This window comes from Sarcophilus harrisii, chromosome 1 (assembly GCF_902635505.1).
Source record: "Sarcophilus harrisii chromosome 1, mSarHar1.11, whole genome shotgun sequence".
Classification (NCBI taxonomy): Eukaryota; Metazoa; Chordata; class Mammalia; order Dasyuromorphia; family Dasyuridae; genus Sarcophilus; species Sarcophilus harrisii.
The window spans coordinates 671,642,114-671,667,064 of record NC_045426.1 but is presented as its reverse complement, the minus strand read 5'-3'; the positions used below and the strand labels follow the sequence as shown (position 1 = coordinate 671,667,064).

Sequence of the window (24,951 nt, the reverse complement as noted above, 5' to 3'; positions counted from 1 at the left end):
CCTACCTTTTAGGATTCTTGTAAGCATAAAATGAGTTAATATTTATAAAACATTCTATAAATCTTAGGTGCCATATAAATATTAGTTATAAAGATGATGATAACAAATTAGACTAAATCTCTGAGGAAGCTCCCCAGGTACTTTTCTTATTCTGGGTTAAAAAAAGCTGATTTACCAAATAGAAGATGATGTAGTTATGGCTGGAAATGTATTCTTCTAGAGATGAACTTGTCTAAGCTAAACTCAACACTGTTTTCTGGACCTGGGAAAATTTCTTCCATTTTTATCACCTCTCTTAAAAGCAGCAATATATTGAGGAGATCTCTACTTTGGGAACTCAGTATATCTGGTTTCTAATCTTAGATATGCCAATAACTTTATTGAGTAACCTCAAGCAAGCCTCCCTGTTCTCAGTTTATATTGAAGGGGAGAGGCCCAAGTTCTCTTGACTATCTCCCAACATTTAATAGGCAGTGCTCTCAGAGAGAATTGGCCCTGTGCCACTAAAAAGTGAAAGCAAAACCCAATACCTGTCCTTTATAAAGCAGTGCATATAGCTTACATTTACCAGTAAGATTTATTAAAGTATATGAGTCTTTGCAGAGATGAATTATAGCCACCCAGATCTTAAACAGATATTGAGAGCAGAGAGGCGAATGGTATTTTTGGCTGGGTCCCTCAAATATATAGGTGAAAAGAGAAGAAAAACATGTTATCCCTTAGGTTTGTGAATTTTGGAGATGGTCTTTCTTTTATACATTTTTATTTTTCTTTTATTTATGAAATAAAACAAGAATTTATACAACAAAGTAGAATAAAAAGATGATTATACATGAAACTGTCTACTATGCACAATTTGCTATTCTATTCAAATACACCACAAAATTATTCTGTAAATTTCTTTTTTCCCCCTTTCCTCCCTGCCCAGGATGGCTACTAGCAGACACAAATATCTATATCTATATATGTGTAAAATTATTCTATTAGTTCTTTCTCTGGATGCAAATAGTTTCTGTAAAGAGTTAAGATTTTAGGAGAATTCATTATTTAATAAAAATTGTTGGAAAAATTAGAAAGCCTTATGGCAAAAACCAGACAGAGACTAATGTCTTACACTATTTACTAAGATAAAGTCAAATTGGATACCTGACGTAGATACAAAGAGAGGTTTTATAAGAAAATTAGAACACAAAATATATTACTTATCAGACTTAAGGATGGGTGAACAATTCATGAATAAATAATTGATAGAAAGTAAAGATTTGTAAAATAGATAATTTTAATAACATTAAATTTAAACGGGTTTGTAGAAATAAAACAAATATGGCATGTGAATTTATGAAGTTCTAAGTCCCATGATTTAAAGAAAACAATTAGCTTTTAACCTGAAAGCAAAAAGAATTATAAGAAATGATACTTCATATGATTAATATAATACATATTATGTATTATATATTATTATATAATTGATAATATATGATATATAATGTTAATATATTTTATTATATATTATAGTATATATTATTGTGTTATTATATATAATAATAATAATAGATTATTCTGCCTAGTGGTGTCTCATAATAGGAGCTGCATGTGCAGTTTGAGTAGATTTTATAGTTGTAATTTCTCATCAAATAAGAATAAGAAATAACAACAATGAGAAATAACAATAAGCTTCATCCACAGAAAATTGCTTTCACTTCTTGATGTAGAAATTCATATATCATTAGCTCATTGAACCATGAGGTAGGTGACAATAGTCAGAATAAAGTACTGAAAATGAAATTGAAAGAAAAAAAAGGTTCTTCTCCAGGACTCATTTTTTCCATTTGTAAAACAAAAGGTCTGGACTAATTAAAGGTCCTCTTTCAGTTTTTCCATTCTGTGTCCTAAGGGCCCTTCCAACTTTGACATATTAATCTGTATATGGTTAGTAGCTGGTTGGTAGTGGGTTCCAATATGGACCTCACTAGACTTCTTTCTCCTATATTTTCCTGCTTATTCACCCAACACTTCCTTTCCCAGATTCTAAGGAGTAGTTTCATCTTCAAGTCCATGAGAGATGTAAAGGGTAAGATGGACATTTTTTTTGGCAAATGCCTTAGATTTTCCATAAGTGAACAAGTAATATTTTGTATTGCCCCTTCCTAAGTTCTAGGGAAACAAAGAAAAACCAAAAGGCATGGTATGGAGGGAATGGGGGATACGAGGAGAGTGGGTTTCAGAATTCACCAAAGAGATCAGAGTTTCAGTTTAACTCTGCTTCTGTAGAAGGCACAGATATCCTTTCAATCAATAAGCCAAATGAACAGGCATTTATTAAAAATTTAATTATGGGCTGTCACTAAACACCTGGGATACCAAAACAGGCAAAACCAGTCCCCCTGCCCTCAAGTCATCCAAATCTGAAACTTTAACATTATCATCAATGGCTCAGTTTTCTTCATCCCTCATATTCAGTCCCTAGTCAGATCTTATTGAATCTGTCCTTCTCTCATTATTCACAAAGCTCTCAATCAGACCAAGCAAAGATCCCATCTCTCCTGCAGTTCTCTTCTTTTCCTCAATAATGTTTAAGTAATAACACCTATATCTTATTTATCTTAGCTTTCCTCCTTATCCTCTCTTATTTGAACTTAATCACACAATGTGCAATTTATACAGGATGCTCTTATATTCATCCAAGGAATTGTTTTCTTGAAGAAAATGTTCTTAAAAAATAAGAGGTATGGAAAAGTAGAATGAGCTCCCAGAGGAAGTAGCAGGTTCTCTTTCTTTGGAGGTCTTCAAAAGGAAACTGGCTTGGATTCTTTGTTGGGTCAGCTGGAGGGAGTTTCTTGATTAGTTGCTCATGCATGGTTAGATTAGATGGTCTCTGGACCTCTTTCAAGTCTGAAGTTTTCAGTCAGTACGATTGAGATGTGCAAGGAATTGGGAGTAAGGAATTTAAGGGAAAAAAAAGTGAAAAAACACCTCTTCCCCACAAAGAATTTCTATTTTATTTTGGGCAATGCTTCTGGCCCAGGGTAGATGATGGTTTCAGTATATAGGAAGGGACTCCCAAGTCAGGGTGTTTCTCTGGAAATGTGACAATGGCCTGACCATTAAGTGACTATCTCCAAAAGCCTTCTTCCATCAATCATTGTCATAGGGGTATAAGGACATTCAGGGAAAGGAAGTACCTTTGAGGTCTTCCTGAGCTCAGAGACATGAGGCCACGGAGCCTATCTCATAAGCATTCTTCACTAGAAGTTTGTAGAGGGATCACTGGCAAAGATGACTCATGGGGGAAGGAGTCTAAGGAAACTCTAGAGGAAACTTATGGGTAACAGAGCTGGACGGTGCCCACATGAAGCAAGAATCCTCTCCTACACTGTCACCACTAGAGGTCATCATCTAGCTTCTTTCCCTGAATACTTTTAGTGATGGGGAGCTCACTCTTCTTATTAGAAATGAATGGTTGCTCGAACACTGTCATTCTCTTTTTTTCTTCTAAGAACCTGCTCAGCTTTAACACCCACCTCTGGCATTTTGGGTTCTAAGGGTCCCTCAGTTCTTTGACTCTAGGATCTGTTTCTGTCCTTGGCAAGTTGCCTTCCCTAACCTCTGCCACCTTTTCAATCCATGGTCACAGAAACAGCACTGGGCTGAGCTAATCAGTTTAAGGCAGGTATTGGTCAAACTGAGATACTTTTGTCTCACGTCAAGGAAGATTTAGGCAGATAAGATGAGAATCTCCTGGCCTTTGTGCTCTCATTCATTCCCTATCACCCAACTTCCAGGATGTCTGGGTGGCAAATGTAGTGGAAATAATCCCAGATAGGGACTCTGGAAACCTGAGTTTTAGGCTCAGCTCTGTCATTTACTTACCGTGTGACTTTGGGGAAATCTCCTCCTATTTGGGGGTCTCAGTTTCTCTATTTGTAAGATGATGAATATAGACTTAAAATCTCTAATAGTTATTATTCTCTCCATTTCTAAAATTAATGATTTGTTAACTTGTTTTTAAATAATCAAATCCATAAATACTTTTGCATGCTTTTCCCTCTTAATATGTTTAATGTCTTACCCCCAGGATGCTGGATGCCCTGTATGAATCATTTTGGAGAACTGAATACTGGATCCCCCCTGGGTACACATGGGATGATTTGGAAGATTCAGATGGCATCACATACCCTCATCCCAAAGACCTGATGGCAGTCATTCCCCTGACATTTGTCTTAATAATCATTAGATGTGGCACTGAGAGGTGAGTCAATTGTTTTGTTTTTTATGGCTCTTTCAGGATATACCCTCCCCTCTTCCTAACCCACCCAATATAAACTTCCCTTGCAACAAAGAAAAAAAAGTTAATCAAGACCAACTAATGCAGCAATAATATCTGACAATGTATGCAGTATTCTTTATCCATAAGACCCCACATCTATAAGAATGGCAGGGACCAGTTAATTTCTTCAAGAAATTATCTCTTCATCTCTTCAAGAGAGAAGGAAGACAAGATTTCTCATAAAATTAATTAATATTCAATTCCATTTACATCATCATAGTCATTGTGTATATTGTTCTTAGGCATTTAATTTCACTCTTTCAGTGAAGTTTTGTTTTCAAGTTTTCTATTTTCCTCACATGCATCATTTTGTTTAATCAGCAGTATTCCATTAAATTCATGTGCCACAATTTATTTAGCTCTTCCCTAATCAATTGAAACCTATTATGTTCCCAGGTTTGTTTTGTTCTGCTTTTTGTTTGCTTCCACAAAATGTGGTGTTATTAAAATTTTGTTACCTGTGAGACTTTTTCTTATCTTACTGACACCTTTGGGACACTATATATACCTAGTATTAAATTGTTTTAGTCAGGTGGTATCAACAGTTTAGTGATTTTTGTAGTATTAATCCAAATTTCTTCTTAGAATGATTGGACTACCAAAGCTCCATCAATCTTGTAATATTATGTTTATCTTTCCACACTCCCTCCAGCATTAACAATTTCTATTTTGTGTCATTTTGCTATTTTGATGAGTATGAGTGAGCTATCTGGGCTTTCTTTGCTCTGTATTTCTCTTATTATTAGTGACATGGAACAATATTCTATTTGGCTATTGACAATTTGTACTTCTTATTTGTTTATTTGCAAATTGGGGTTGCGGGACTTGTCCAGGGTTACACAGCTAGTAAGTGTTAAGTATTTAAGGCTGGATTTGAACTCAGTCCTCCTGACTTCTCTGATGCTCTATCTACTGTGCCATCTAGCTGCCCCTCGAATTCTTTTTTTAAAGAACACTTTGTTATATCCTTTAATAACTTATCTGTCATTAAACTGTTTTGGCTTTCTACATCTGTATTAGTTCTTGATATATCTTGCATAAAAGGCTCTTATCAAAGATATTAAAATGGAAAGCTTTTTTTCATAGTTAAAATTATAATTGTTAGGTTCTCATTTTCATCCATTTATTTCTTTGCTATTAATTATCATGCCCTTCTTTTGGGTCTATGTTACGTCCTTGAGCTTAGTTTTGCTTACACCAATTTCATCCTGTTGTATTTCAACAAGCTATCCCTTGGCTTGCTAATATGCATTCCTTTTAGTCCAGTCATTTTATTTTTCAGAAGAGAAAGCTGAGGCCTCAAAAGGTAAGATGTCTTGAATAGGATCACAGAACAGGTAACCAAGTCTAACATGCATTCTCTAATTCCAAATCCAACATTTTTTTCCTACCATATCATACCATTCAAAATAACTTTACAAAGGGTTTTCCTCTCAAATATTGTGAGATTGTAATATTTCAATATTTAATTCCTTTGGGCAGTCCCTCAGCTCCGAAGAGAATGGATGGTTGTTACAGGTTCAAGGAACCTATTCATTTAGTTCATGAGCCCCTATTGATGTGTTCACTTTTAATAGTCAGCCAGAAGATATTAGTTCAAACCAAAAACATTTAATAAGATGTTAGGTTGAGAAAAGTAGCCCCACCTATCTAGGGCCTAGTCTTCCCAAAGTATAACCTATCAGTGGAAAGAATGGACACATGTGGAAAATACATGGAAGATTATGCATGTAGGTTATTTGTGTGGAAAGACAACTCTTATGTTTGGTATTACTGGGTTGCAGATGTTGTCTTCTCCTGACATAGGTCTCATAGACTACTGAATAGCCCTGTTACATGCTAGTCTTACAGTCCCTGTCACATGCTTATCTTTTGCTCCTCTGATTCCCTGGTCTCCATGGGACTGTGGTCTGCTAGCTTGGCTGTAGTCTCTCTCTAATACTTCCAGCTTCTGAATAGCTTTCTCAGCTACTGTTTTGCCAAGATATATATATATTTTTAATCTAGCACTTTTAGAGAAAGCAGAAGGATCCTACTTTAGGACCAGAAAAAACCTCCTGTTTTATTCCCAACAGAAGCTTTTCATCTCCCCCAAGAACATTTTCTTTCTTTTTTTTAAATTTTGGTTTTGTTTTTGAAATTTTCAATCCTAGAGGCCAGATTCTTTGGAAAACAAACAAACAAGCAAACTCCAGTGTTCTTGCCCAAACCATGTCTTCTTATTAAACAACTTATGGTACCCGACTTGGTCCCTTATGTCAGAAACTTCATGTTTGCTCACAGTGAATATTGATAACAATTTTCATCTATTTAAAGATTTGAGCACAAAACATACAAATATGATCAGATTTAATTGATCCATAAGAAATTAGCATTTTCCACTTTATGTATTTAGTTCCAGCTAAATTATAGAACATTGCTTGCCTGAAAACCTTGCCCATGTGTTTGATTTCTTCCCTCACCAACGTTTGGAGTCCATAACTAATGCCATCTTCACCAGGAAGACTTCCTTGATTTTTTCCTTCCCTTGTTCCTAATTAGTAATGGCCTTCACCTTAGATGGTACCCTTTCCTTTCATTATTTTGAAGCACTTACTGTATAATATTACTGTATAATATTATTGTGTGTGGTGTGTGGCTTTTCCCCCTAAGAGACCATAAGCTTCTTAAGGAAAAAGATATCCCTGGGCACTTAGCTTGGTACACAATAGATGCTTAGCAAATTCTTAATGAATTTTAAGGGAACACAATATTTGCTCTTTGGCTATGACCCAGAATCTTGGCTAAATCATCTGATCCATTGAAAGGGATATTCCTACCCTCTTTCCTGACAACTCAGAAGTTCCTCCCATAAGGAAAATATGTGATGCTCTTCCCCCACCAAGCTAAGCATCTAATAGTGTTCCAAGACACCCCTTGCCCTTTATAATCCTCTTCCCAAGTTCCATCTCCCCCAAGTTGTGGTAGGTTATGTGGGGGGGGCAAGATTTGGCAGAGAGCTTCCTAAAGGGCCCTAAATGGGAGGATTTATGCCTACTCAGCTCCTCTTGTCTCCTCTCATAGGTTCATAGGGCTGCCCTTGTGTAGAGCCTTGGGTGTGCGTGACCCCATCAGGATGAAGGTTACTCCCAACCCCATACTGGAGTCATTTTTCCAGAGCCAGAGTAAGAATCCCCAAAAGGTGAGTAGGCCCTAAGTTTGAGTTCCATGAAGGATCTTATGAGGTTTAAATCTCTTTAACAGAGCAGTATCTGACATTCAGTGGTCCTCAAATAAGAAGTGGGGAAGGTGAGAGGTGCTGTGTGCCTGGGGCTCACCCCAGCACCTATTTTCTGTATTCCTGTTTCTTCTAAAGAGGGTGATACTCTGAGCATCAGGTTCTACTGATCAGAAAGGGTTAGGAATTCACAAGAACTGGGTTCTACTCTTACCTCTGCCATGACTTGGTTTGTAAACTTAGTGAAGTCACTTTACCTTTTTTTGGAACCTTAGTTTTCTCACCTGGAAAATGAGGGGATGATCTCTAAAATCATTTCTAGCTTTCCCATTCTATGTTCTATTGACACGGTTTTCTCCCTGAGTCATTCTCAATACCTTGTCTCCACATTCAATTGGTTGACAAAGCTTATTGATTCTGCTTCCATTCCATGTTTTGAAACCATCCCCTTTTCTCTACTTCTCCCGTTCAGGTTCCCACCACCTCTGGGCACCATGCTCACTATTGCAATGGCCTCCTAATTTGTTCCATTGTTCCATTGTCTTTCTGTCTAAAATGCATGCTCCTCACAACTACCAATCAGCCATATCTACAGCTCCTGACTGACTGTGTTACCTCTCAGCTCCCCTGACTAACTCTCTATTGATTCCAAGTTAAATACAGTTCTTTTTGAATTGAAAAGCCCTTTCCAACTGGGTTCCAAACTACCTTTCCAGACTTATTTCACCTCCTTATTTCTACTTTCTCTGTTCTAGCCATTCACCTACATGCTGATATTTGTATCTAACAGTCCATTTTCCACCCCCATGCCACTGTATAGTCTAGCTCTTATATCTATCTGGCATGCTCTTCTTGTCTAGCAACGCTTTTGTTTCTTCATTGTAGAAATCACTTCAGGGAAATCACTTCTCTTTCAAGAAACTTTTCCCAATTACTAATATTCTTCTGAAATTACTTTGTATTTGTTTACATCTATTTGTATTTAGTCACATGTATATGTGGTGTTGTCCTCTAGTAGAACATGAAGGCAGACAATGTTTAGTTTTCATCTTTTCATTGTGGTTAGCAGTTGGTTTCAGAGATTTTCCCCTAGTGGATTTCCTTTATCCCAGAAGTCAAAAGGCTATGGCAGAGGTCAGGATGTGGCTTGGGAAATGTTTTTATTGGGTGGTTCACACCCTGACTCAAGAGGAATGGAAAATCACCTGGAGCTAAGGTCATCCCTTTGTCTTCCCTAATCTTTTCCTGTTGTCTTCAGGATGAGCTGAATAACCTGGCCAGTCAGTCTAGCCTCTCTGTGAGGCAAGCTGAGTGCTGGTTTCGACGTCGCAGAAATCAAGAGCGACCATTAATAAGCAAGAAATTCTCTGAAGCTTGGTGAGCTGGTGGGATCTGGTGGAAGACTGACTCCAAGGTACCCAGACTTGGGTCAGTGGGTCATGGGTACAAGCCTGACTTGGAAAGCCCCATTTGTTCGTCTTTTCACCCACTCCTCTGACCCTGCCCCCCAGCCATATGACTTTATCCATTCACCTCTACCCCTGTTCTGTATTTTCAGTTGGAAATTTTTATTTTACTCCATTTCTTTCTCCGACGGCTTCTTCATCTTCTACAATGTGAGTATGTCCTGTTCCATCTCTGCCACATAACCATCCCTCCTCATTTGATTCCTCATCCTCTCTATTTCCATTATTTTTGTCCTGTCTTTTTCTTCCCATTCATTGCCTTCCATTTTCCTAAATCTCTTCTATCCCCTTATCTTTGCTCTCCCTATCTTTGTTTTCTGTTCCCACATGGTTTACTACCTTTCTTCTTGCTTTCACCATCCTTTCTGTCCTCTACCATCTTGTCCATTGCCATGTTCCCACAGACATCATCACTCTCTTTTAACCCCTTGTGACTTTTTTTCCCCTCCATGATTCATTCTTTTCATCTTTCTTCCTCCTCCATCTCATGTCACTTCTGTTGTTTCTCTATCCCCTAATCCTTTCCATTCCCATTCCTTTGATTCTTCACTTCTTGATTCTGTTCCTCCATTCTCTGTCCTTTTAAACTTTCCACATACACATTATCCCCACTGATTTCTCTCTCACCCTGTTCCTTTGTCTTCTTCTCTATTTTATTGTTACTCTACCCCTACTTTGCTCCCCCCATCAACTCTGAATTGTCCTATATTCTCTTATACTATCCTACTTTACAGTTCCTGTGACATTAGGAATGGGGAAGGCAAGGTCACAGAATCTTTAAGGGTGATGTAACCAGATTGGCCAGTCTGACCTATAGACAGGGTAAGTCATATAGGTACTGAAACAGAATTTGTGCCCCTCAATCATAGAAATGATGATTTCAGAGGGAACAAGGAAAGAAGAGGAGGCAGGACTGGATTACAAAACCTCAGAAACTGAGAATTAGAAGGGACATCAGCAGCCATCTTGTCCAGTCCATATAAAAGAGGAATCCTCACTATAATATACTGAGTGACATATACCAACATATAATTGACAAATGGTCATCCTCTCAGAGTAGCCCATTCCATTTTGGGATAGCTCTTATTATTAAGAAATTTTCCTGAGATCAAGGCAATATTGGCCTCTTTGTAACTTCTACCCATTACTCCTGGTTCTGCTTTCTGGGACCAAGCAGAACAAGATGAATTCCTCCTCCTTATGACAACTAATTTGGGAGAATCATCTCATTTTTTTGAGTTTTCTCTGGGCTTAACTTGCTCAGTTTCTCTACTATATCCTCATAGGATGTAAATTCAAATCCAATCAATTGCCACGTCTGCTGATATTATTTCTATAACATCTTTTGAAGTCATCTTCTCTCCACTCTCACCACAAACTCCCTAAATTCAGGCCCTCATCATCTCTGCTCCCTACTATTGCAATAACCTCCTTATTGGTTCTGTGGCCCCTTTTGACTCCTTTTTAACAATTCGTTCTCTTCATAGATATTTCTAAATCTCCTTTATGACTGTATCACTAAGAAACTTAAATGATTCTCTATTGCCTCTAAGATAAAATACAAACTGTTCTCTTTGACCTATAAAACTCTTCACAGTTTGGCTTTAATCTATCTCTTGAGGCCTACCACATACAAACCATAAACACCATATTCTAGACTAATACATCTACTTCCCTGGTTGCCCTTCTCTGAATATTCCCAAGATTATCCATTCCTTCTTAAACCATGGTACATAGAGATGAATTCCAAAATCCAGATGAAGTCTGAAGAGGACAGAATACAACAGAACTTTAGATTCCTTTTCCTGGAAGCTTTACCCCTCTTAAGGTAGCCCAATGTCCAATTAACTCATTTAGCTGCCAAAATATAATGAGAGAGGGAGATGAAGAGAAAGGGAAGAAGGAGGGGAGAGAGAAATCAGATGTTAATGGCCCAGGAGGATGTAGAAAGGAACAAAGGGTCAAGCCTCTCATCTAACCAGAGGCTGTACCTAATAGACTTGATTCTGTCTTGTCCTGAACCTAGAAAAGAAGAAGAAAGGGGAGGTCTGGAGAAGGAGAGGAGATGATGTAAGGTGGTAATGCAATCATTCCTTTTGATTACTTGGAATTCTTTGGAAGAAGGCTTGAAGCTGTGGGGAGGAGCCATTACCCGTTGGAACTAGTGATTTTGAGAGCAATGGCTAGAACATGTCCCTTGTTTCTTTCAGAAAACCTGGTTTGGCCAGCCAGAGACAGTCTGGATTGGATACCCTAAGCAGGTGAGCAGTCCCTGGACAAGGGCAGGTGCCATATTTGTCCACTCAAACAAGTCCTAACGACAATGATGGTGGTGGTGGTGGTGAAAGCTAGCATTTATATAGTATTTTAAGATTTGCAAAGTATTTTACAAATATTATCTCATTTGGCCCTAGCAACAATTCTGAGGGAAGTGCTATGATTATCTTCATTTTATAGATGAGGAACCTGAGACTGGCCTAAGATCACACAGCTAGCAAATAAGAGTCTGAGACTGGCTTTGAACTTAGGTCTTCTTGATTCCAGGTCCAGTACACTATCCATTATCTCTCCCCCCTTCCCTCCCAGTGGCCAATAATGAATGCGACTTCTTCTTATCCCTCCAAATCTTCAGAATCACAGAATCTCAACAATGGAAAGAACCAGAAAGGCTGACTGGTGTAGTTCCTAAATGAACAAAATTCTCCTCCATAATTACTTGAAAATGCTTGCATTGCACCTACTTGAAGTTCTCCAGGGAGGGCAGACTAGTTCCAAGACAGATTAGTCTACTTTGGGACAACTCTCTTATATTAAACCTAAATCTGGCCCTCAGTAGCTTTCTTTCATTGAGCCAATTTCTTCCCTCTGGGGTTATCTTCCATATGATGGTGCTTCAAATATCTGAAGATACTAAGCATGTCTTTATTGCATTTTTTCCAAGATAACCATAACTCAATTTTAAAAATCCTGATTGTGATTGATCTCAAGACCCATAATCATTCTGATTATTCTCCTTTGAAACCTCCTTCAGTTTTTCAACATCTTTTCCAAAATATGTACTCAGAACATAAGCACAGTAGCTAACTGACTGACTATAATTCCTTCCCATGTGACAATTAGTCGTCTTGGGAATTCCCTATAAAAGTTTTCTTAATTCTTTTTTTTTTCTTTCTACATCAGAGATATATAGAAGGGAGGAGGTCAAGGGATTTTGAGATTTGAATTAGGGGAAAAGAAGCAAATTGCCTCTTTTCTTAAGTAAATATGGGACAAAGTCTTCAGTTGAGTTAGGTTTTATGAAGGAGTTGGTGTGATCAGAGAGAAAAGAGAATTTGTAGAGGGGTTGGCCATTTGCCATGACATTCCTCTTTTTCCTTGGTGCATATCTCAAAATCTCTAGACAATATCCCCCTTTTCCTTCTCCCTATGCCTCTGATTAAGAAGTGACTCTTTTCACCAAGACCAACCCTCCTTCAGATTCAGATTCATTCCCTCCTATCTTCTTCAACAAAGTGTTTTATAATTATGTACAAAAGGACTTGCTTAGTGCTAAATATTATTCCTCTCATAATGTATTAATTCTTTTGGTTGCCTCCTTACATTGCTAACTTGAGTTTACAATCCATTAAAACCTTCAGATATTTTTTTCAGATTAATACCTATCGATACTTAACCATTTCTATCTTATATTGTTCTAGTGAAATTGATTTTTTAAACTTTCATGTTTTAGCTTTTAAAACTTTGTGGCTATTTCTCATAAATGTCATCTTATTAATTTTATTTAGACATCCTAGACCATTAAGATTTTTTTTGGAACCTGTCATAAAGTTGACCAGCAGATCCCTCATCTGAAATTTTTTCAGTCTGTTATCTGTGCCTTTATTCAAGTCATTGATTAAAAAATGTTATGTTAAATAGCACAGAGCCAACCATTGATCCTGGAATATCTCATTGGAAATCTCCTTCCCAGTAAATGTCAAACTGTGACTGTGAATGACCATTCTTAGAGTGTGGCCACTCAACCATCTCAGAATCTACCCAATGGTACCATTTTGTAATTACCATCTCTTCTCTTTTCTACAAGAATATTTTGAGAGATTTTGACAAATGTTTGGCTAACCTTTAGGTCAACTCTGCCACATTTCCCTAGCTTTCCATTTTGTTAACCTCTTCAGGGGAAAAATATAGTTGCTATGATCTGTAACTTCAGGTTTTCCTTCACTGCAATCTCCTTGTAATTGATTGTCTTGGACATTCTCCACAACAGCTGTCCAAATTCTTTTCTTCTCCATCTGCATATCCTGACTCAGAGGAAGACTTTTCACATATTTTACTGATTTTAATCATTTCTTTATGCTGAGTATCACCCTGGTCTCTCTTTCCTGAGCTTTAATCACATCTCTCCAACTGCACTTTAGCTCTTTCATGTTGGATCACATCTCAGACTCAATATGTCTATAACATAACTCCTTATCTTTCCCTCGCAGTCTGTCTTCTAAACTTCCTTGCTCTGTTGATGATAGCCCTATCTTTCCAACTGAGGTTTCCAATTTCACACAGTAATCATTCTCAACACTTCCTTTTCCTTCTCTCATATCCAATCAGTACCAAAATCTTGTTTCTACCTCCTCAACTTCTAACACTTTGTCTCCACTCCATAGCCACAGGTCCTCATCACCTGTCATCTAGATTATTACATTAGCCTCCTCATTGAGCTTCTTGCTTTGAGTCTTTCCCCATTCCTACATGCAGCTGCCAGAGTGATTTGTCTGACTACATTACATCCTAATTAAATAAACTGAATGAGTTCCCTTATACTTTAAAGGTCAAAAATGAATTACTCTGCTTACTATTTAAGGCTAACAATCTCATCCCAACCTACTTTTCCAGCCTTATTGCATACTCCTCATAATGTGTGCTATGATTCAGCCAAACTTAACTTATTTTTCTTTTCTTTTTTCTTTCTTTCTTTTTTTTCCCCTGAGGCAATGGGGTTAAGTGACTTGCCCAGAGTCACACAGCTAGGAAGTGTTAAATGTCTGAGGCCAGAATTTGCGGCATCTAGCTGCCCTTGAACTTTTTTTTTTATACCTGATTCTTCCTTTCCCATTTTAATGTCTGTTCCCCATAGACATGTACTCCTTCTTTACCTTCACATCGGGAAATCGCTGTAATGCACGATTATAATCCAAATGTCACTTTCTTTTTGAAGTTTTCCTTAATTACCCAGTTGCTAATATCTTCTCTCCTACATTAATTTTTATTCATTTTGATAGTATGTACATACATATGTACCATATGTATACATGAGTGTTATAAATGTTCATGTACATCTAATTTCCCCACCAGAATGTAAACTTTTGGGGGGCAGAAACTTTTTCATTTTTGCCTTTTTATTTTGTTTGTCTAGCCCAGGGCCTAATATATGATGGTAAATTTAAAAGCTGCTTTTCGATTGCTTGATTAGTGTAATTAGTGGGGTAATGTAAGGTGCTTGGTGCCATAGTATTGGAGCTAAGTTTCCCTATTGAACTATATCTTTCTATGGGCAATATCAATGACCAAGTATCTGCTTCTACCCTCAGCCTCTGCAACCTGCCATATACTGGTGGTATCTCTTGGAAATCAGCTTCTACTTCTCCTTGCTACTCACTTTGACCAATGATGTGAAGAGGAAGGTGAGTCTGGAGAGAATCTGGGTTTTGAGGTAAGCTCTTATCTTCCAAGTCAAGAGGAAAGAATAGAAGGAAGAAGACCCTGGCTTCTAGCGTAAGCTCCCATGAGAAATGTGTCTTGTTTGGTCCTGATCCTAAATGCCACTTCCTGTTATGAGCACAGGGTCTTGTCCCGTTGTAAAAGTAGGGGTAGACCTAGTCCACTTGAGCTTGGTGGATTCAGTGGAAGACTTCCAGAAGCTAAGGGACTAATTCCATTCTATTTAATTCAATAGTCAAGGAGCTCTCTCTGGGACTCTTACTATATCCAATCTCTTTTTACCATACTGTCAGCTTCTTGACCTTCCTTCATCTCTTCCTTGTACCTCACCTCAATTTCTGCCTTCCTTTGAAACATTTGAGCCTTCCCCAAGTGGATTGCCATGTTTCAGAAAAGAAACGGTGGGAGGAAAGATGTACCTAGATAGTGGATCAGAGTTTAATCCTGAGCATGGTCAAAACCAGCTACATCCTCTGGGAAGAAAGCAACATCCTAGTCTCATGGCTGCCCTCTTCTTTCCAGGACTTCAAGGAGCAAGTTATACACCATGTTGTTACTATCACATTGCTCTTCTTCTCCTATTCTGCCAACTTTATGCACATTGGGGCCTTGGTGCTGCTGCTACATGATGTTTCAGATATCTTCATGGAGGTGAGTGAACCCAGACTATAGGAGTAAAACTGGGATCCACCCAAGTGCCTGAAAGTCTCATGTGCACAGGGTCCACTGTCCCGGAGAAGGGAATGAAACTGTGTCTAAATTCCCTCACCATTTCTGTAGTCCATTGTGGCTAGTCAACCAGGAGTCCCTAACATAAGTAGAAATTCAGGGCTTATATGACCTGACTCTATTCCTGGGGAGAATGGGAATGACCCCACAGATAGATGAGATTTTATCTCTCCCTGGTTCTGCTCCTATCAGAGAGTAAAAGTTAAGGGAAATCTGGGCAGCTAGGTGGCGCAGTGATAGAACACCAACCTGAAGTCAAAGAAGACCTGAGTTCAAATTTGGTCTCAAAGACTTCCTAATTGTGTAACCCTGGGCAAGTCACTTTAACTCCAATTGCCTCAGGGGGAAAAAAAAAAAGAAGTTAAGAGAAATCTCTAAAACAAAACTTGGCTATGGTTCTTATCTAAGGTCTTCCACAAAATAAAGAGGAGGGACTATAATCACATCCCTTATTTTAAAAAAGTTCTCATTATTTAATATGGACATTAAGTATAGGACAGCTCTTTATTTCCTCTATTATAGGGTATGTCTGATGCAAAATTCTCCCAAGTATGCATTAGCAAATACAGTTAGTTCTGATAAAATGTCATAAGCATTTCCAAGAAATACCATGCCATCAAAATCACCCAGTAAAAACATAGAGCTTTTGAGGAGGATGAAGTTAAAGGTACAACATTCAAAAACTTCATCAGTGACACATAAAAAGATAGGAAACTAATAAAAAAAGTTGAATCCATATTAAATGGTTAAGAAGTACATAAATAGAGTAAAAATAGTGGCTATGCCCTTGATCTTGGGCTGCTATTTTATTTACACCCTTATTGGCCACGTATTAAGAAATAAAAACCTCACAATCAAATGCAGAAAGACAGAAATATTAAATGTATCCTTCCAGGTCATGATGTAATAAAAATTATATTCAATAAAAGATAATGGAAACAGGTTAAAAATCAATTAGAAACTAAGTAATCTACTCCTAAAGGATGAATAGATCAAAGAACAAATCCTACAAACAATAATTTTATCTAAGAAAATGACAACAATGAAACAATATATCAAAATTCATGGGATGTAGCCAAAGCAGAAATTAGGGGAAATTTTGTGTCTCTGAATGATTACATCAATAAAATAGAGAAAGATCAGATCAATAAATTGAGCATACAATTAAAAAAAAACTAGGAAAAAATAAAATTTAAAATCTCCAATTAAACAACAAATTGGAAATCCTAAGGATCTCTTGTAAGGAGAGATTAAGAAAATTTAAAGTAATTGAACTAATAACTAAAAATAAAAGCTGGGTTTTTTTTGGGAGGGGAAGGGAAGAACACCACAATACAACAGCTAAACAATTGGTTAATTTGATTTTTAAAAAAGAAAACTAATATTGAAAATGAAAAAGGTGAATGTAAGACCAATGAAGATGAAATTAAATCAATTTCTAGGAGCTATTTTGCCAAACTGTCAATAAATCTGACAACCTAAATGAAATATTTACAAAATTTTAAATAACCCAAATTAGCAGAAGTGGAAATAGAATATTTAAATAAATAACCCTGTCTTAGAAAAAGAAATTGAACAGGTCATCAATGAGCCTAAGAATAATTTCCCAGGGCTCAATGAATTCACCAGTGAATTCTACCAAAGATTTTAAAAAATGAATGCAATTACAATGTAAATTACTTGGGAAAATGGGCAAAGAATGAGTCTTCCCCAATTTCTTTTATGGCACAATTATGATTAAATCAGAAAAAGCAAAAATAGAGAAAGAAAATTAATTGCCAATTTCCTTAATTTAAGTAAATTTAAATAAAATACTAAGAAGGAGATCACAGTAAAATGTCACAAAAATCACTTATTATGACTATATAAGATTTATATCAGGCTTGTAATGCTGATTCAATTTTTTGAAAATTATTGCTATAATTGGCCCTACAAGTAATAAACCCAAGAAAAACCATATGATTATCTCATAGCATGCAGAAAAAAAACCTTTTGATCAGCTACAATATTTATTACTATTACAAAGCCTAGGAAGCATATGAGTAAGTAGAGAAATTGTATCTAAAACCATCAGCAAGCATTATTTGTATTGGTAATAAGCTAAAAATTCTTCCAAATAAGATGAGGGGTGAAGGATACACGTTATTACTACTAATATTCACTGATCTAATAGAAATGTTAGCCCTAACAATAAGAGAAGAAAAAGAAACTGAAGGAATTAGAATAATGAGAAAAAAACTTATCGTTCTATGCAGAGGATATGATGGTATATCTGAAGAATTCTAGAAAATAATTAAAAGATTAAATAATTGGCAACTTTAGCAAAGTAGCAAAATATAAAACAAACCTTTAATCATCAGCATTTCTATATCTTACCAATAAAATCCAGCAGGAAGAGATAAAAAGAGAAATTCCATCTAAAATAACTATAGGCAATATAAAATACTTTGAAGACTATCTACTAAGACAAGCCCAAGGAACTAACACTCCTTGAACACAATTACAAAATACTTTTCACACAAATAAAGACAAGTCTAAACAACTGGAGAAATATTTATTGATAAGCTGAATCAATATGATAAAAATGGCAATTTTATTTAATTTACTTATTTAGTGTCATACTAATGAAATTACTAAAAATTATTTTATATCCAGAAAAAAATAGCAAAATTAATCTGAAAGAGCAAAAGGTCAAGAATATCAAAGGAAACCATGGGGAAAATGTGAAGAAAGATGATCTAGTACTAGCAAATCTCAAACTTTGCTAAAAAGAAGTAATAAAAACCTTTTTTTTTTTTTTTGGCAAACAAATAGAATAGTATAGTAGTCAAATAAAATAGGCACACAATACAAAATAGTAAATTATCATAATCTAATATTTGATAAACATAAAGATTCAGTCTTTTGGGACAAGAACTTAACTATTTCACAAAAATTGACTATATGATTTTAGGCAGAAAGACTGATCTCATAAGAACATTAGAGGAGCATAGAAAATTTGCCTATCAGATCTAAGAACAAGGAAAGAATTTATGACCAAAAAAGAGGATCCTGGAATGTAAAATAGAAACATTTCATACAATAAATTTAAAGGAACTTGCACAAATAAATGCAGCCAAGATTAGAAAGAAAGCAGAAAACTTGGGAGGGGAGAATTTACAGCAAGTTTCTCTAAGGTCTCATTTCTCAAATATGTAGAGAATAGAGTCAAAATTCAAGTCATTTCTCTATTGATAAATGATCAAAGGCTATGAAGAGGCAGTTTTTTAGAAGAGAAACTTAAGAATATATAACACAGAAATCATTAAGTTCTTATGAGCTCATAAGCCTCTCAGTACTTTTTGAATTTGCATCTCTTCTGACTATGTGGTTATTTATAAATTATTTGCATGTCTTTTGTACTCATGAACACATTGCATAAAACACAAATATAAATTTTGAAAGGAAGAAAAAAATTAAATAAAAATTTAAAAACTATTTTTCAATGTACAAAAATCACTCTTGAGAGCAATGTGATTGAATATGCTTTATTTGTACAGAAAATCCTGTATATGCCTTGTTTATGAGTAAGAAAGAACTGAACCAAAATCCAGGCTGAACTCTCAATATTTCAGCACTTTACACTAGAGGTGGCAGTGAGCAACACGGTGCAGTGGAAACCAGATTAAATGTAATTCAGAAATATTTAACAAGATAAATAAAAACACTATAGAACATAGCCAATGTTGAGATGTGATTTTCTAATCAACATGCAAGGAATCCTGATGTCAGATTTAGTGACTCTTGATACTTGGATTTGTATAGAGAGTAAAATGCAGGAAGGTGACTGAAACTATGAACCCATGTACTTGAATCAGACAACTAAGCACTTAAGGCAATGATTCTATTAGCATATGTTTGGAAAAATGGCTCTTCTCACCATTGGTGCTGGCTCAATGTTTAATGTTAAGATAATTATAGGCAAGGATTAGAAGGTGGGGTGAGAGAGGCAAGAATGCTCTTGGCAGCAGGACGAGGAGGAGAAACATGGAGATTCTGTACTCCAGAATGGAGAAGAGATCTTTGGCAAAACTACTGGCAGTTTGCCTGCTTCCTTCACTCCTCCTGCTAAAGACCAAGGACTTTTATTTATCCTGACTTTGGCTGATCCTGAGGCCTCCAGGGAGCTAGTTTGAACTTAACAGATTTGTGTACCTACAATTTTATTCTACTCTACTTCTTTGCCAATAGCAAACTCTTGAGTTTGACACTAGCATGATAGGCAAACATGCCAACCATAATTAATAGGGGCAATTTTCTTATCTCAGAGTTGTCTACTCTATCCCTGTGCCTGTTTAGCAATTAATTGCTTAACTAGATGATTGCAGTTAGTCAAGCAAGTTTTGGTTTTTTAAATTAAATGTAATTCTTTATTAAAGAATCCAGCCTATAACAATGTCATAACTGTCAGCGAGCAAAGAAATGTCAATGCAAAAATGAGCAAAAGTGAATTTCCTATGATTTCATTACTGCAGAGTACTTTATTTATGATGTCTTCATACCTTAAGTTAATTAGTCCAGTGGCTAGCATATTCAATCTGGAGTCAGGAAGGTCTGAGTTCTAATCCTGCCTCAGACACAAATTATGTGTCATGGGACAAGTCATTAACTTCTATTTGCCTCAATTTCTTCATCTGTAAAAGGGGGATAACAATAGCACTTAATTCCCAGGGGGATTATGAAGATTAAATTAAATTTTATTTGTAAAGTGCTATATATCCATATATGCTAGCTATTATTTTGGGTACATTTTAATATATATTTTTGTATGCATTTGAGGAACAGAAAATAGGCTGACTTGGCTAGAGAGTAAAATGCAGGAAGGTGAGTAATAAGGTTGGAAAAGTAAGTTGGGGGAAGTCATGAAGGGCTTTGAAGCTTAACACAGAATTTATATTTATAGGGAACCATTGGGGTTTTCTGAGTAAGGAAATGAATTGGTCAAATCTATGCATTAGTAATATTACTTTGTCAGGTGAGTGGAGAATGACCTAGACTGGGGAGAGATTTGAGATAGGGAATCCAGTTAGGAGATTGTTTACAGTAATCTGGGCAAAAGGAGCTAACCCTAATTCTCTCTGCTGTGTACCTGGAGATAAGAAGATGTAGATAAGAAATGTGGCAACTGCTTAGAGGGGTGGCATAAATTAGGAGTCCAGGATAATGGTGAAGTTTCAAATCTGATTGACAAGGAATGTGATATCTTTGAGAAAATGGAATTGTGAAGAGGGATGGATTTGAGAGTGATAGATCTATAATGAACATGCATGAGTGTTTATACCCTGTGACTATCTCTGACTTACCCAAAATAAAAAGAATGGGGTAGTGCTCTTTCTCACTGGTCAATGCCTTGAAACTCAGTCTACCTTCCAAGGAACATCTTTAGGCTGCATATAAGGAAAACCTGCCTAAGGATCAGAGCATTCTGAAAGCAGAATATATTGTCTGTGAGATGTAATGAGTAACACTTTAAGTGAAACAATTATCTAGATTCACTCTTCAAGTGTAGGTTCCGTCTGAGGTTAATCCCAATTCTGGGTTTATGTGTTACCAAAATTCCCTCTGTCATTTCCTTTCAGGCTTGTAAGATGTTAATTTATGCAAAATGGAGTCAAGCTCGGGACATAATGTTCATCCTCTTTGCTGTGGTGTTCTTCATCAGCAGACTCATTTTCTTCCCAATCAAGTGAGTCTGGTTCTAAGAGGTGGGTCCCTGAGGGCAGGGAAGAGGAAAATCTGAGTCCTGGGGGACCTTGGGCTGCCAAGAGCTGCCTTCTAGAATGAGAAATGAGCCCCCTACTTAACAAGTTCTTTTGAGAAAAGTGAGATGAGATCAGACCAGGGGATTCTAGGGACCCTTTTAGATCTTCTCCCATCACAAGGGCTTTTCACCTGCCCATCCATTATGTTGGGGTTAAAGGGGTTGGTTCTGGTGACCAATATGTCTGAGCCCAAGTAGCCTGCCCACTGTGACTCTCAGTGGTCCCTTCTTTTTTGCAGAGTCCTCTACAATACTTACTATACTTTCCTGACCAACTACAAGTATTTCTTTGGATACTATTTTGCCAATACTCTTCTGACAGTCCTGCAGATTCTCAACATCTTCTGGTTTTTCCTTATTCTACGAATGTTCTACAAGTTTTTATCAATGGGCCAGGTAAGTACAAATCTTTCCCTGGTCCACCCATCCTTCCCCAAATCCATGACCATAAGCAGAAGAGAAAGGGGAGAAAGTAGAGGGATCCTGAAGATGAAAGGGGAGCCTGGAATTCTAGTGCCAATAGCACCCAAGTAATATCTGTAAAGAATACTATTAGTATTCTTGTTTGTCCCAGTTGCTCTTCTCAATTCTCTCCTTCTCTCCCTGTATTCTCATTCTCTCTCTCCTCTCTTTCTCTCTCTCTCTCTCTCTCCCTCTCCCTTCCTTTTATTCACTTTTTCCTTCCCTTCACTCTGTTCCCCCTACTTCCCTTTCCTTTTCCATCTTCTTCCCATCCCTTCTCTTCTGTCTTTCCCTTCATTTCTCTTCCCTTTCCTTCTTTCCTTTTCTTCTCTTCTTTATCTCTGTCACTCTCTTTCTCTGTCGTTGTCTCTTTTCTTTCATTCCATTTCTTTCCATCCTTTTTCATTCTGTCTTACCCTGCATGTTTAATCAAGTGCCAAATACTGTCACTTCTACTTCTATTTTTAACCCCTTCTGCTCTATCCATGCCCCTCTCATCCTAAGCTAGAACCTCACTATCTTTCACCTTACTACCAAATTCATTCTTCATGCAGCTGTAAAGTGGCTTTTCCAAAAAAGGGATTAGCTAGAAATAAAGATGATAAAGAGGACAATATCTGGAGAAGATGAGAAAGAATGGGATAAAGGGTGTATATTAAGGAATTTACCTTTACAAGGATAAAGGCTAACTATTTTTATGTGAGAGGATGATTATTTCTTCTAAGACTCAGCTCAAAAATCACTTAAATTAAGCATTTCCTAATTTTCCCCCACCCCAACTTCTATTGCCACCTATCCCAAAATTTCCCTATTTACCTTATATATATTATGCATATCATTTTTTGAGTGCAGGCTAATTCTCCTTATAGAATGGAAATTCCTTGAAGGCAGGAATTGTTATATTTCTCTCTTGGTTTCTCCATTGTTTTGCATAGTGATGCGTGCACAGTAGGGGCTTACTGGATGCTTATTGATTAATTGTTCCTCTGGTTTTCAGGTGAAGAATGATGTGAGAAGTGACATAGAGGAGGATGACATGAGTGATGAGCATTCGACAGTGAGACAGCAGAGCAATGGGAAATCCCAGTCCAATGATGTTACAGATCTTCGGGCCCGAGGAGTTCGGGGGTCTGCTCAATTCGCCACTGAGCCTATACCAGTGGCATAATATAGTCTAGCCCAGTGAAGATCCTTGGATGATTGGGCTCCTAAGTGCTTGAAAAGTGAGCCACCCTGGGAAATGTCTCAGATTCTGATTGAACATGGAATCCATAGAACTGTCTCCCTGTGTCTGTCCCTGTCAGAGAACTTTTACTGGTTCTCATGGTGGAGGAGGAAGAATGGAATATCTCTGCTAAATATTTTATGGTAAATTTAGTGATCTTTCTTTTGATCGGCCTTTTCCCCTGAACCATTGTCCTTGGTCCTGGCTACTGATGCCTGTCACTTAGAAGCACAGAGTGAAGGGGAGAGGTATGAAGAAAGAACAGGAAGACCCCCTCAGAGGAATCCCCTGGGGGCTGCCCAACATCCTTAAGGAGATCTTGAAGAAGATGGCTACTCCCTGAGCCAATGAGAGACTTGTAGGCCTGGGACTGGAGTGGGCTAACTAACTTTAGACTTGTCTTCCTAGCCCAGCAGGGAGTTGTCCCTGACAAATCCTAAGGAAAAGAGAAGTCTATTCAAGGTAGGGATGAATGTGTGGAACCTGGGTTCACCAGACCCAGAAAGTAAGCAATAAAATTTGAACAGTGCAGGACTTACTGTCGTTGAATCCCTGAATCCCATCTTTTCTAGCTCATTTCCTATTTAGTTTTTATCTTTAACATTCTTCCTATTTCCTCCATGATTGTCCTAGAATCTCAGAACTGAGAGGGAACTTGTTGGGCATTCAGTTGAAGCACTGTTTGAGTGGATGAAGATCCTTAGCAGCCCCAATAAGTAGTCTTTCAACTTTTTCTTGAACACAAAGATACCTTCTACATTAGTAGCCCATTCTGATTAGCAAATACATTCCTATATTGAGGCCAAATGTGCTTTTCTGAACTTCTCATCACTACTCTTCATGAGTAGTAATGGGGAAGGATAAAGAGCTAAAGTTAGGAATAAGAAAGATGGTTTGGGGACATCACTTTTAGTCAGATCAACCTTAGGATGAATCAAAAACTGATTCCCCCAAGAATCTGAAAGAGGTCATACCAAAGTGTCTGAAGCAGAATCTCCATAAAAACTTCTTAATCCATCCATCCTTTACACGCAAATAGATTGATACACTCCATGATATGGATATTCCCTCCAGTGTTAACAGATTGCCTTCCATCTAATCGGCTCATCTGGCACAACTTTTGTCAAAATGGACTGAGATATGAAACTGGGGAAAAAATTAATTTCCAGGGAAATCCTGTTGGAAACAACATTCTGAACCCCCAAATGGGCACAATGAATGAACAAAGGATAAGTGAAGCAGTTTTAAATTTTTAATACACTCCTGAAGGAAGTGGGTATGGAAACCCCTATGACTTTACCTTCACAATTCACAAATACCAGAGCCAACAGTTATACCTTGTAATCCTGCCCTCCTCCCCTCTTTCTCTTCTTCCTCTGAGTTCCCATTGGAGGAAACCCTTCAGAAGTCTAACATGTCATTCCCATCCCACTACATACATTTCTTAATGTTTCCCTCTTTCTGACCAGATGCTATATGTTATGTTAATGAAGCTTAAACTCCTCCTGGATAAGATTTGTTAATATTAGTAAAGTTAATTAAGCATGCACAGTAGCAAGGACACTGTGACCAAAGTTTGATCCTGGGGGAAGGGGGGGTTTGAATATCTGTTATATATCCTGGAATCTTTGAATTATTGACAGGTCATAGTTTGGGGTCCACTAAACTACATGTCCAGTTGATGAATGTGGAGCAATAAAAACTCTTATCTGTTACTCCTTATCTGCCCCCGGCAAAATCCTCATCCTGACTTTGTGTCTGAATAAATTATTTTGTAACCACAAGCATTACTGCTGGCCAAGATAGTATAGATCACTGGTTTGACACCCACTTCCCCTCCCCTTGGGCCAATTCCTTACCTTTTTAACCAAGGTACAACATCTGTAGAAACAGAACAAACCCAACTCTATCCAGCATTAAGGCATTCAGTCACTAACTTGGTTGGATAATCTGGGGGCAGGAAACTACTGGGGAAGGGTTGAGTCTCTAAGATGGGAGTGAAAGAAGAGA

The 24,951-nt window shown here is 37.3% G+C and overlaps 1 protein-coding gene across 1 annotated transcript in view; it reads left to right on the top strand.

Annotated features, from left to right (window-relative positions):
- LOC100919316 (ceramide synthase 4-like) overlaps positions 1 to 24,128 on the top strand; it is a 32,463-nt gene extending 8,335 nt beyond the window's left edge. The window contains exons 2-11 of the mRNA XM_003762758.2: positions 4,076 to 4,249; positions 7,391 to 7,508; positions 8,803 to 8,921; positions 9,103 to 9,160; positions 11,221 to 11,271; positions 14,596 to 14,688; positions 15,248 to 15,376; positions 21,073 to 21,179; positions 21,494 to 21,650; positions 22,714 to 24,128. Coding sequence (XP_003762806.1) covers positions 4,077 to 4,249; positions 7,391 to 7,508; positions 8,803 to 8,921; positions 9,103 to 9,160; positions 11,221 to 11,271; positions 14,596 to 14,688; positions 15,248 to 15,376; positions 21,073 to 21,179; positions 21,494 to 21,650; positions 22,714 to 22,884 — 1,176 coding nt within the window. The 5' untranslated portion in view covers position 4,076 and the 3' untranslated portion in view covers positions 22,885 to 24,128. The remainder of the gene's footprint in view (positions 1 to 4,075; positions 4,250 to 7,390; positions 7,509 to 8,802; positions 8,922 to 9,102; positions 9,161 to 11,220; positions 11,272 to 14,595; positions 14,689 to 15,247; positions 15,377 to 21,072; positions 21,180 to 21,493; positions 21,651 to 22,713) is intronic.
- The last annotated feature ends 823 nt before the right edge of the window (positions 24,129 to 24,951 follow it).